At 39.6% G+C, this 12,427-nt stretch overlaps 1 protein-coding gene across 5 annotated transcripts in view; it reads left to right on the top strand.

Annotated features, from left to right (window-relative positions):
- Positions 1–12,427, top strand: part of EEFSEC (eukaryotic elongation factor, selenocysteine-tRNA specific) — a 123,564-nt gene that overhangs the window by 79,583 nt on the left and 31,554 nt on the right. For 4 of the 5 annotated variants that reach the window (XM_077184392.1, XM_054640278.2, XM_054640279.2 and 1 more), the window contains exon 6: positions 1,326–1,482. In XM_077184392.1, the coding sequence (XP_077040507.1) occupies positions 1,326–1,482 (157 nt within the window). Of the gene's footprint in view, positions 1–1,325; positions 1,483–3,149; positions 3,249–12,427 lie in introns of all 5 variants that reach the window. The other variant, XM_077184391.1, reaches the window with a different exon arrangement.

Here is a 12,427-nt window from a genome sequence, read left to right as displayed (position 1 = left end):
AGCTGCCTGTCCTGTTGTCATCTCCACGTGACAGAAGCAAGAAGGGCTGTGGATATTTCTCATCCTGCACCTGGTCTGGGACAGGGAGAGGTCCTGCCAGTGCTCTCTAATGCTGCACAGCCCTTTCAAGACTGTTTATAGCTGAGCAAGCAAGTTCTGTTTAAAATAAAACAAAAATGAAATTTCTGCTGCTAGATTTACTACCATCCTGAGATTGGCATTAAAATGGAGGTATATATATGTAACAAAATAATAACAATCCTAGGGATTTGAGTCTGTATATGCATTATAGTTTATGGAGGATGCTTCAGAGAAGGACAGCTGCTTAATAAACCAGAAATATTTTGAGTCATCAATATTTTGAGTTCATTTAAACTGAGTAAAGGGGAGTGTTCAAAACTGATTGCAATTCTTTACTGTTCTAAGTCACTTTGGTCTTTGCAACCCTTAGGTGTAGCTAGAAATGGTTCCTGAGATGTGCAACTTTTACCACATAAAATAATCTTGGAAAGATTGAAGTAATATCCCCATATTTATTCTGATAAATAAATGTTCTTTCTGCATCTACAAGGTAGAGTAACTGCAGGCAGTGGGTGTACAAGGATATTCACACCTACAGGATTAGGCTCACTTGACTGCACCTTATACTTTGTAATGCCTAAGGGAGGGTTGTTTATCTTGCCTTACCCACCAACCTCACTGCCTCTTGTTCCTGATAGCTTAATTAACAATTCAACTTGGAATGGTTCCTCCCACTGGGTTACAAACCTTGAAATTAAAATTGGATACAGTGGTCATAAGGCTCTTGCTTTAACAAATCAATATGTATGTAAAGGTGAGTATTTAAAAGGCTCTATTTAGAAGCTATGTCATTTCTTTGGAAGTGTAGCTGTTGGAATGCAGGTCTGGAGCTAAGAGAAAGAATGTTTATGTAGGTGATAATGTGCTTAGCTGTAGAATAAATAATGGAATAAACTTTTTGTCAGCATAGGTACTTCAGTGACTTTCATGGAAAGGTTTCAAAGCAGAAAAAATATTTTAATTAACTAATCTTTACAGCATGTTCTGATGTAGGTTTTATTCTTCTTATATTTTCATAAGGGAGGTAGAAGCAGAAATGTACTAGCTTATAAAATCTTCTATGGTTTTAGACACAAATTGCCTGAAACTCAACAATTTAGATGACTCACCCAGAGTTTTGCTCATTTGGGGGTAAATGGTTTGTCAAAGGTGGAGTGGTAGAATTTGCCAAACTTAGCACATAACATGGATAATTTCTTGTCACTTTAGCTTCTGGAGTTATGACTCCCTATTTTTGTTTGCAGGTGATGGACGATTACAGTGTGATTGGTCGTTCATTGTTTAAAAAGGAAACAAACATCCAGATTTTTGTGGGTCTGAAAGTGAAACTGTCTACAGGAGAAGATGGAATAATAGATGGTGGTTTTGGACAAAGTGGTAAATTCAAAATCCGAATTCCAGGTAGGTGTTAGCAGTTAACTAATAACAATCTATGTCCAGTGTAGAGGAACTTTCCATATTGCAAGGTGAAGTGCTAGCAGTGATCTCCTGAAGTTTTGAAATCAGCTCACACCCAGTTGGAGCAGTGATCTGGTGGGGCCTGTACCTCTTCTAATTACATGATGGTGGCTGTGACTTACAGTGTGAGACTGAATGGCCTGAAGCCACATCCCCTGTGTCAACAAACTCAGGTCTCAAAATGCCTTCTTGCTAAGTGGCACTAACACAGAAATCATGCTGTGCCCAGAGAGGTTTGTGGTAATCTCTCCTCTCTTAATGTATGAATGATTTGCACCAGAGCCCTTCTGAACAAATAAAAGAAAGCAAACCTGCAATCACTTTTACCTGTGGCTGCTTATTAAATATAGTATATTGGATGCAAGTTCCTTAAATTGGCTCTGTTCTGCATGTTATTACCTAACTTGCCTTCAAGCAAAAACTGCTTGATAAATGGGGTTTTGGACATCTTGAGAGTTTTTTTATTGCTCGTGTCTCCTGGTTTTATAATATTATATGTGACTGTATTTTTCATCCTTGGTGAATTACAGGAAGGATTTATGCCTCCTTAGGTTAGAGCATGGGAAATTATGGGTGCTAGAGTTTATAAGTGTCATTTATTGGGGTTTTTTTTCCTCCTTCTTTTAAGGCAGGAGAGTAGTTCTGAGCCTTTTCAAAAGGCAGTAATAGGTGTTGCATTTAACTCACATTGCAGGATAAGATTTTTAAGGATACCAGGCAGTACTTTTGTATTTCTGTTTTGTCTTCAGCCCATTTGTCACTAGTTAATCCCCCACCCTCTTAGGGAGATGAGCAAGATTGCTTCTGTTGAACAAGTGGAGAAAAGAAATTACAGTATTCTATGGCAGCAAACAGTCAACATAGCCATTGATGTTCAGAGAAAGGTGAAGTTTCCTGATTCCTTGCAGAAGATGGACTATCTTTGCATTTAATTTAGTGTGATGCAACTGCTCTAATTTTGACCCTCTGAAAGTTTCCTTTCTTCTTCCTATTACAGGATAAGGATTTCTGACTATATAAAATATCTCATGTGTTCTATCCTAGCTGTACTTCTAGTTTTGTAATCAAATGCTAGATTTTGCAAATAGGTCTGAGAGCCTAATTAGCAAGCACACTTCACATTTAAAGAAAAAGGTTGCAGCAGGCGTGTGTTTACTTTCAGTTTTCTGGCATAGAAAACATTGTAGGGATTCACTGAGGTACCTTTAGGTAGGTGATGAAAGGATGCATAGATGATCTTAGAGCTGAAAAGCTGAAAATCAAGATGGTGTCTTGCTTCAAAAGGTAGTTATGTAATGTTCTTAGTAACTTTTCTCTCCCAGAGGCAAAAATCTGATGAACAAAAAGAACAGGAGGAGGGCATTTACATTGCCATTTCTACTTTTTTGGATGGAGGAAATGGTTCTTCCTGGGACAGAGAGAAGCCTTATAAGGAGTCTCTGGCACCCTTTTGGATTTAAGCAGGAACTGTAATTGTGAACCAGCAGTTACATTAAGAAAATTGTATATAGATTTAGATAATGGCATTTTGCTCTGTCCATTAGGCTAGTGGGAAGAAATGATACCTTTCACCAAGGTGTTCATTATCTAATCTTGGTTACACTCATCAGATGTTCAACAGCAGACCTTGGAACAGAGGAGCCTTTATGGTTTATTCTTTCAATGAGAAGAATATGTGGCAGAATGCTAGAACTTAATACCCCTCTAAGGCAGGCAGAATAATACAACTTAGTTTGCTTTGCTTTAGTCTGGGTCAAACTTGGGTGCTCTTGTTGTCTGGAAAGAAAAGGCACTAAGTTGAATTAAGTCAGGTTGAGGGTATCAAGGAATGGAAAAGAAGCATAGAATTTGAAAGAGCGTAAAAACATGTCTCTTTAAGAGTTCCAGAGATTTGTGTGTAGGGGGAGGGCCATTGCTGTGATACTGCTTGAGTCAACTGCAGTTCACATTCCTTTGTTAGATCAGTGTTCCTTTTTTAATGTGTCTGCACCCTGTTTGTGAGTTGGTTGGTTTGTTTTTTTTTTTAATTTAACTGGTCAGACTTCTCTCTCCCTTTCCCCTGCCTCATCCTTCATCCTTGTCTCCTCTCATACAGTCTCTTTCATATTTTTTTGGGTAGATCTTTTTTTAAATTTTTCTAAAGTTATTTTTCTGTGATTCCTTCACAAACATATCAGGGAGTGGGAGGGAAGGAGAGGAAATGCCCAGGTTGAAAACTGCCTCGTACTGCATCAGCCTGGCAGTCATCAGTCCTCTCATATTTAAAACCAGTCAAGCCCTAGAACTGAGTTAGCTTGTTGACCTGATGATAGCTGGTTCTAGAAACAAACCTCTCCATGGCAGTAAAATTCAAGGAGATGTGTCAGAGATTTGTGTCCTGACTACTAAAGGTGATAATAGACCATGGTACATCTTAGGGTGCTGCATGGTCCCACTGGTACCAACAACACCTCTCACATGAGCAAGTGTTGGGCTCCCCAAGTGTTCTTCCATGCTCTCTTGGAAATGGCTTGTGTTTGCTGTGGGTCAGACTGGAAACTTTGTCTTATGTCATCTGTGGGCTGAAAGTTGGCAGACCTCAGCTGGGAATGGCAGAACGTGGATCTGTTTCTTACTCTGGCACTGCTTGTGTGCAGCAATAAGTCAGATACTTCTCTCTGCTCTTCTGCTTTGTGAAACAGGGATAACTACTATCCATTCTGGAAAAAACCCAAACTAATGAAGTTCCTGATTTAGATTTATTCCAGGCTTAGAGCATTAATATTTCTTGAAAAGACATCATTATCTCTCTTTAGAGTACAAAAAGCACATCTAGAGTACAGCATGCAATTGGAAGTTCCTTAGTTGCTGAAAGATGTCAGTACTTTGGAAAAAGTTCAGGGAAGAGCAGCAAGAATGCTGGAGAGGCTGAAGGGATTGATTTATGAGGGAAAGAAGATGAAAAGAAATGCATGAAACTTGGCTAAATGATGTCTAAGTGGGAGACATTATTATCCACAAGTATTTGAAGAACATAATGGAGAAGAATCCCTTAGGGTGGTCCAAGGAGGTGGAAGCAAAGCTTAATAACATGAAATAAAGCAAAGTGTAACTTGACTATTGAGAGATGTTATTTAGCAGATGTCTTGCACTGCCAGATCATCTTTGCAGATGAAGATGTATTCCAGTTTGACAATATTTATGTGTAGTTTGCCTGGATGTTTGCTAGTGCAGGGTAAAACAGGCAGGTAGTAGGATGGTGGGTACAATTTATTTTTCAGCTCACTTCTCTTTTTGTGTCCAGGCATGCTTTTACTGCTTGAATGACAAGGTATAACCTTTCTAGAATGTTTGCAGCAGCATCTAAAAGGAAAAAAAAAGTGTTTCCTAGCAGATCTGTTCTGTAGGGCTCAGTTGTGGAGCTGTTTGTGCCTTAACTGAAGGCAAAGTTTCAAGGCCTGTTAATTGACAGGATGACACTTCCTTTCCAGACTGGTTGCATGATCAAATGCATAAAAAGGGGGACATAATCTCTAAACTCACAAGAGAGTTTTGTGTCGTTTAACAAGCTGCTTAAAAAGCAAACGGGGTTTGAAAGGCAGTTTAAACTACACTGCTTTTAAAGATATGCTTTGTGTGGATGAGGGAGCGAGCTACTGATGGGGCACTGCTTGCTGAGGTGGGTGATATGTGGCAGCTGTTTTAGTTGTAAATGGAACACTGTGCAGGGCAAATGAGTGAGAAGTATTGTTCAAGAACAAGTTTGGGGAGGCAAGGACTGTATGTTTAAGTGTCTTATTCTAAAGAAGATAAAAGCTAACAATGACAGTCTTTGGAAAATGCTCATTTCAACATACCTTGCACCAAGGAATGTTGTGCCAGTTGATAAGACATTTAGAGGAAAGTTCAGCAAATCACTTGAATAACCTAGTGCTAATTGTGGATTTTATTTAACTGTCTCTTACCCAAGAGCTGTAAAACTGTGCTTGGTTTGCAAAATCAGGATCTGTTGCTGTGTGTCTTGACATCCTCTAAAAGATTGACTTTAGACATGCCCATTTCTTTGGTTTTGGCTCATTGCATTTGTCATGTGCTTGATTATTGTAAAATGTAGCAACTTTTAAAATCTAATTGGAGCATGTGTGATATCTCAGGCATGGTTCACTTTCCTTTCTGTTTTTCTGTCTAATTTCTAGATGAACACTTCATCTAGAAAGTATGAAGTGTTCATCCTTTCTGAGGCACTGCAAGGTGTCTAACTGCCATTCTCCTCTTTTTGACTAAAAATTGCTGTACGTGACTTAAAGAGTTACCTTATTTCTTAATGTGAAAGAAGCAGTGCATATCTAACACTCCTAAGAGCTGAACACATTTCTGAATTGAGCAAATTTAAATGTAATAAAAGACACTTTTCATAAGAAGAGATAAAAATGAGAATATTGGAGTACAAGCTTTGTGGCTTCTCTGTTCTTTTTAGCCATACAGGATAACGGGAGTTTTCAGTTTCTTAAAACAGGTGAAAACAAACTGGTTTATGACTTTGCCTTTTGTGGCCAGTAGCTTTTTGCCTTGCACTTGAGAGAACAAGTCCATTTCACTGTTTCCACTGCTCTTCAGCGTAAGAGGGATTGAATGTGCCCTAAAAGTCTGTTCTGAAGTGACAGCACAGATCTCCTCCCTCACCTCTGGGATCCTGCAGTGCTGGTATAACATTACATACAGTGGTCAGAATTCAGCAAAGTGTCCTATTCTTCAGAATTCCTTATATTCTTACATGTGAAATTAAGGGTAGAAATACAGAATATGTTTCCCCCTCAGCATTTTGTGGATTTGGTGCGTCTTTGGTGTTTGGATATTTTGCTGCTTTTTTGGATGAGATCCCCCACTGGCTTGCAAAGTACTTAATGACATAGTGGGAGAGCTATGATGTAACAGCTATACATGAACAGCACTACTCTGCATGATTTAAATTCCAGTTAAAAACTGAGGGTTTAAAAGTGGAATTCAATTTTTTTTCAGTATTTGTAAGGATTCCACTTAAACGAGGAAGTTGACTGGAGGTTAAATAGCATGAGGGAAATTAAAGTTAAGTGAAGATTTAAAAATACAACAGTAAAATAATTTGTGTATCACATTGTCTTCTGTAGCCTCCTCCTAAGAGCTATCTTAATTGTATTCTTTTTTGAGATTTGTTCTTTTTTTTTTTCATTACTATTCAAGGCATATGTCACTTTGTTCAAGTAGGTTTCAACACTCCAAAGTGGCTGGCATTTGTGGAATATTACTTTCAGGGCTTTGGATTTTTCTTAACAATTGTAGGAGACAAGCTTTAAATGGTTGACTGTAGTTAATGTCATATTCCCAACTCTGTGATTTGGAGGACACTCCTTACTGACATCTGTAGGAATGGGGCAGCCTAAACCTTTTCATTGCACTGAGAATAATTAAACGTCCTGTCACTGAACAGCATACCTTTTTTGTGGGAGATCTTGACATTTGGAATTCTTTGCTTGTGTTGCATTAGAATAGGATAATCTTCTCTTAGGCCAAATGGAATTTAGGCACATTTAATGTCCTTGTTTTCCCAGCCTGGCTTCTGTTTTAATAAAGGAAAATAAAAAATTGTTGGCTGCAAGGGTCTGGTGGGTTGCCATCCCTGTCAGTATCAGGTGAGGCTGAGCAGGATTTCAGTCAAGAGGAAAAACAAAAGCCCAAGGGCAAAGAAATCTGTGTAGCTGTGTTTTATTTAAAAGCTGGAGATTAGCTCTGCTTGTTCTTTCACAGTCTCTTTTCCCCTACCCTCTAAACCAAACAAAACCTAAAATCCTTAAGGGGTACTTCAGGCATAAATCTCCTTCTCTCTTTTTTGTGAAAGTTGGCTGGTGTAGCATGGACAGAGGCTGGGAGAGGATTGTTGCCAGAGAGGCATCACTCCCTTGTATGATCCCCTCTTGAGCAGATTAAACTGTAGTGATGTGGAAGTCCTGGTGACCACATAGGAACAAGGAATTTGTACTGCATTTGCACAAAAAGGTTGGCCTGAAGGAAGCAAGCCTACTTTTGAGTGGTGACATCATGTGAGTCCATATTGACCTTTGAAGCTGAATAACCAGATTTATCGACCTTAGAGAGTTCTTGTGGAATCAAAGTCAAAATTTGTGTACATTCCTTCTGAATGAAAACAGAAGTCAAGGAAATAACAACTTACTAACTGCCTGTCTGCCTCGTTCATGATAGGATTGGGAGATCCTGGTCTTGTCTGCAATGGCAGAGCTGCAGGATGGAATCTCTGAACTGAGAGCTCGGAAGGGGGAATGTGTTGATCGTGAGATTGGTTTCACAGGCAGCAGGTCATTGCACACTGGAGCAGATGCTGCTCCCAGGGCACGTTAGGACTCTTTGGTTTTGAAGTTTCCATTGGAGTATCTGTCCAGCAGGTTGTTTTTCTGGCATCAAGCAGACCTGAACTATGGAATTATCAGGCATCAGGTGATGTAGCAGCATTTGAGTGTGTCTGTGAGAAAAGAGTCCAGCTCCTGTGTAAGCCCTTGTGTTGGGTACAGTATGGGCTGCACAGTGAGTCTCTGGGTCATTGAAAAGAGTGAGAGGGAGCCTTTTATTTTACTGCCACCCACCCTTCCTATTCTTGTGCAAGAGGAGCTTAATGGAAGTGTCACTAGTGCAACAGAAGGAGCATTGCTGGTTCTGCACCACATGATGTGACTGCAGTGTTTATTTCCTGCAGCCCACATCACACCAGTGCCCACCACACTCCCCTCGAGGGCAGGGCTATTGGTGCCCTTCAGGAAGCATTCTATTGCTCTCTGCCCAGCCCTGCTGTGGCAATAGAGCAGTGTGTTCTGAGCCCTTTCTGCTTCCCTGAGTAGCAAAACACCTCACACTTGCACAAGTGTGAGCTCGGCCCCAAAGCAAACTGAGCTTTCACTCTGGGCTTTGCTGCCTCCTGGGTTTGTGTTCAGTTTGTTTTGTTCTGTACGACTCAGCAGAGCATGTTTTTCTGAGCTTACTGTTTGTATGTGGAAAGCAGTAAGGATGTAGGTGCTGCCTCAATCTATAAAGACGGTTACCTTGAAAAGACAAGGTAGTGAAGTTAAGCATTTAGATACTAAAAAAACACTTAATTAGCTCTCCATTGTGAGATGCATTATGATACCAGGTATAATTCAGTGATTGCATTCCCCACACTCACACACACAAGGAACTTTGCTGGTTTTGGTAATGCTTTGTAACTGACCTGTTGTCCTGTACTGAGGAATTTTTTTTCTCCACAGTGAGTAATCAACTCCTTTATTTTTTGCATTTTAAAATGGAGTCCTGCTGTAAATGTGAAATCAATTATTTGTGCTATTTATGGAAAATAATATCCTATTAAAAAAATAAAGAATTCCAACAGATGGGATTTGTTTGACCATAGGGTATCTTAACTTCCACAGATTCTACCACTTGAGGAAGAAAAAAAATACACAACCAACGACCAAAAGAAACCCCACTTAGTAATCAGTTGCATACATTTTCTTTTCTTAATACTTGCTTCCAATCTCCATTGAGCCTCCCTTCACTTGGACTAAATTTTTGCTAATGCTCTCACCTCTCTGCATTTTTAGGCTTCTGTAGGGATGTGCAAGGTAGAGGTGATCTTTTCTGACCTGTGGATGTTCTAGTGCTGCAATATTGTGAGCTCTTGAAAGGAAGGGCTGAAGGGAAAATCCAGTCTAGCTCTGTGCCTGAGATTGCCCTGTGCAGATGGAGGCCGCTGGGAATTGAGCTGCCAAAATAGTCTGCTCCAAGTGCTTTCTAATTAAGTTTCCTTTTTTGCCTCCAAGAACAGCAACTGCACCACTAGTTATTCTGAAGTTAAGTTTCAAATCCCTGTTGTAAAATAGAAAGATGCTATAATAGAATTTATTTATCTTAATTTGAGGATAAAATCAGGATCTGATAGTGTGGGAAGAGCTTGGGAGACGACTGTGGGTTTTTACAAGTATTTTTGAAACTGAGCAGTTGTTGTTTCAATTGGCAGTGGCATTGGTAGTCAGCTGTCCAAAGTACTCATGAAAGTAAGCCCCCAAAGAATGATTTTCCTTTTATTAAAAGAAAAAAAAAATCTGTAAAGATTGTTTCTTTTCTTAGATAAACTCAGGTCATATATAAGATTCTCCTAAGCCACAAGAGCTAGATACATAAATTAAACAAACTGAGATTTGCACTCAGTTGCATGTTTTTAGGATCTGGGATTTCAAAAGAGGTGCACTTATCTTGAGATTTGTGGTAAAACTGTGAGCTGGAAATGCTGCTGTGTATAATAACCTTACTTCTGTGTAGAGTCTCTTGTGGTCGTAAGTCTTTCCAGTTAATCCAGGCTTTGTTATTTTGGGGGAATGTAGTTATTGTGGAAAGTTGCATTCCCTGGGAGAAAATAAGCATCTTGCACATTTAGGGCTGTTACTTTGCTGAATTTTGAATAATTATAACAACAGCTGTAAGCTCTTGGAGCCCATTGCCCAGTGCAGCTCCCTGGCAGGGCATGTCTGCAGGGGATGTGGCCAAACAGGCTGCTCCATCTGCCTGTGTTTGTTCTGTGCTTGTCTTTGCCATCACATCACCCTTAACTTCCTTGGGCACCATTTCCAAATTATCTAACACCTCTTGGCTCCATGCTGCTGGTATGTAAGCTGCCTGGTGGGCTGTGGTGAGTCTTGCTCCATCTGCTTAGGAAATCCTTTGTTCAACGGGCTCCTTTACTGAAGGTTACCTTTTGGAAGAGAAAAGGAGGAAGAAATCCAACATGTGGGTGGGAGGCAAAATTAAGTATTCAAAAGAGAAACTGAGAAAGTTTATTTCCCTTATAAAAGCAATCCTACCCTATTTTGTATATGTGATGGTTCCATAAACACACAATTTCAGAACAGCACCATATTTAGGTTTTAAAATTTCTGCTGCATTTTTATTTTGAATATTTTTCATTTTAAAGTGGAGATGCCTTGCACAGTCACTACAACCCAGTTGTCCTGTTTCTTACAGACCAAATTCTTCATCTAATTTTGACTTCACTGGGTTTATGCTGTTGAAGTTGCAAACTGTTTGGATTAGAACATGGCATGGAACAACACGATTGCTCTTACTTTAATGAAATAGTAGAGCAAAAAACAGGCAGGGGATATACACAATTTATAGTTGCTTCTTTTGATGTTTTAGGTGGAGTTTTACTTTGAAGGGTTATGGGGTTTGGTGAGAGATGACTGAAGTACTCTCTAGACAGGTGGACCAAGGGCTTCAGGATGAGCTGGTCAAGAGGAACTTGCTCTGTCCTATTTGTAGGGGGCAGCTTTCTGCAAGAGCCCACTTCTTTATGTAGAGAAAGGAGGTGGAAGCCATGAATCCAAATTTTGTGTTCCCAGGTCTGTAGTTTATTTATACAATACCAAAGAATGAATTATTTCCTTCATCTTTATTTCTGCTTTCTTGTGTGCAAAACGGCATGCTAGTTTTTGGATGTTACAATTCTCACTCATGGCTTTGCAGTATTTGGGTGGAAAATACTTGGGTTACAAGCCTTTACATAACTTTGATCTCCTTAAATCTCCGCAAGGGCCACTCATGCATTCAGGTTGCCCCCTTGCCATGAAATTTCTCTCCCTTTCTGTAAACTGTTTGTGCTCGTTTACTCGATTTTGATCGTTCATCCCCTGGGCCTTTCACCTTCCCTTTCCACCAGTGTTTGTTCTGATAGCTTTTTGAAGTCTGAGTAAAAACATACACCACAAGCGGGGGCTTCCTGGAGGCATAGAGCTTTGTGGTTTGCAAATTGCAGAGTATTTGAAGTATTGACTCACAACAGTGGCCAGTGCACAGGGTATGAGAACTGTTGTGTGACAAGGACGTTAACCTTGAGAGCCTGATCCATGTTTTGAGTTTGGGGACAAAAAAAATAGTTGCTCTTAATAGTGTGCATTGATTTCAAGGAAGTCTGTGTAAAGGAGTCTTTGGTTTGTGTTTTCACAAAGGAATTTGAGTGTTTAATAAAGAATAGGAAATAACTGGAGCTTCAATAGACCTGTTTTCATAGGGGGGGCTCTGCTGTAACATGATTTTGTATAATGTTATACATAAGCAACAAAAGCATTTCCTGCCTGTAGCTACAGTATTACTGCATTTAAAAGAAAATTGCAAAAAATACTTTACAAAGTACTTAATATGTGGAATAAAAGTTATAGGAAAAGTAGAGAAGACCATCATCGTGCTTAGAAAAGTCTTTCTTGTAATATCTCAAGTTGTTACTGCAATCCCAAGAACTCCATATTGCATGCTTTTGTGCTATGTGATTTATGACAATATTTTTTGAAACCTCTGAGCCCTCAGTTCCCCTCACCACTTTCCCCTCATCCCCCTCAACTATTCCAGATTAGCAAATCAAGACAATTAGGTGATTCAGAGAACCTCTTCTTTCCTGTTACAACTGATGAGTTACCAGTTTGATTTTTTTGATGTGTTACCCTAATCCATTAATCCATTTCTACTCTCCCCTCCCCACTCAATTCCCTCTCTGTTTGGCCGTTTGCCTTTTCTCACTTCTTCAGTCCCTTCCCCTGATCTTTCCCACACAACCCAGAGCAGCCTCTGCTGCTTTTTAGGATATTTTTTAATGAGATATGTGTGTATGTATGTGTGTGTATGTATATATATATATATATATATGCAGAACCCTGAACCTAGACCTGTGCCATTTCTTTGATTACTTTGTTGTTCCATCCTAAACTATGTCACTGTTGTAAATGAAAAACGTTGTTTCTGTGGTGCAGGCTTTTTGCTGTCCACCTGAGGATTTTTAATTCAGTACAAGTTTGCTGCCAGGTATGTATTTACTCCTCAGTGCACTTGTTTACCTTAG

This window comes from Agelaius phoeniceus, chromosome 11, assembly GCF_051311805.1.
Source record: "Agelaius phoeniceus isolate bAgePho1 chromosome 11, bAgePho1.hap1, whole genome shotgun sequence".
NCBI classification, from domain to species: Eukaryota; Metazoa; Chordata; class Aves; order Passeriformes; family Icteridae; genus Agelaius; species Agelaius phoeniceus.
Note: the sequence above shows the minus strand (reverse complement) of the source record. Positions and strands in the feature narration are given on the sequence as shown.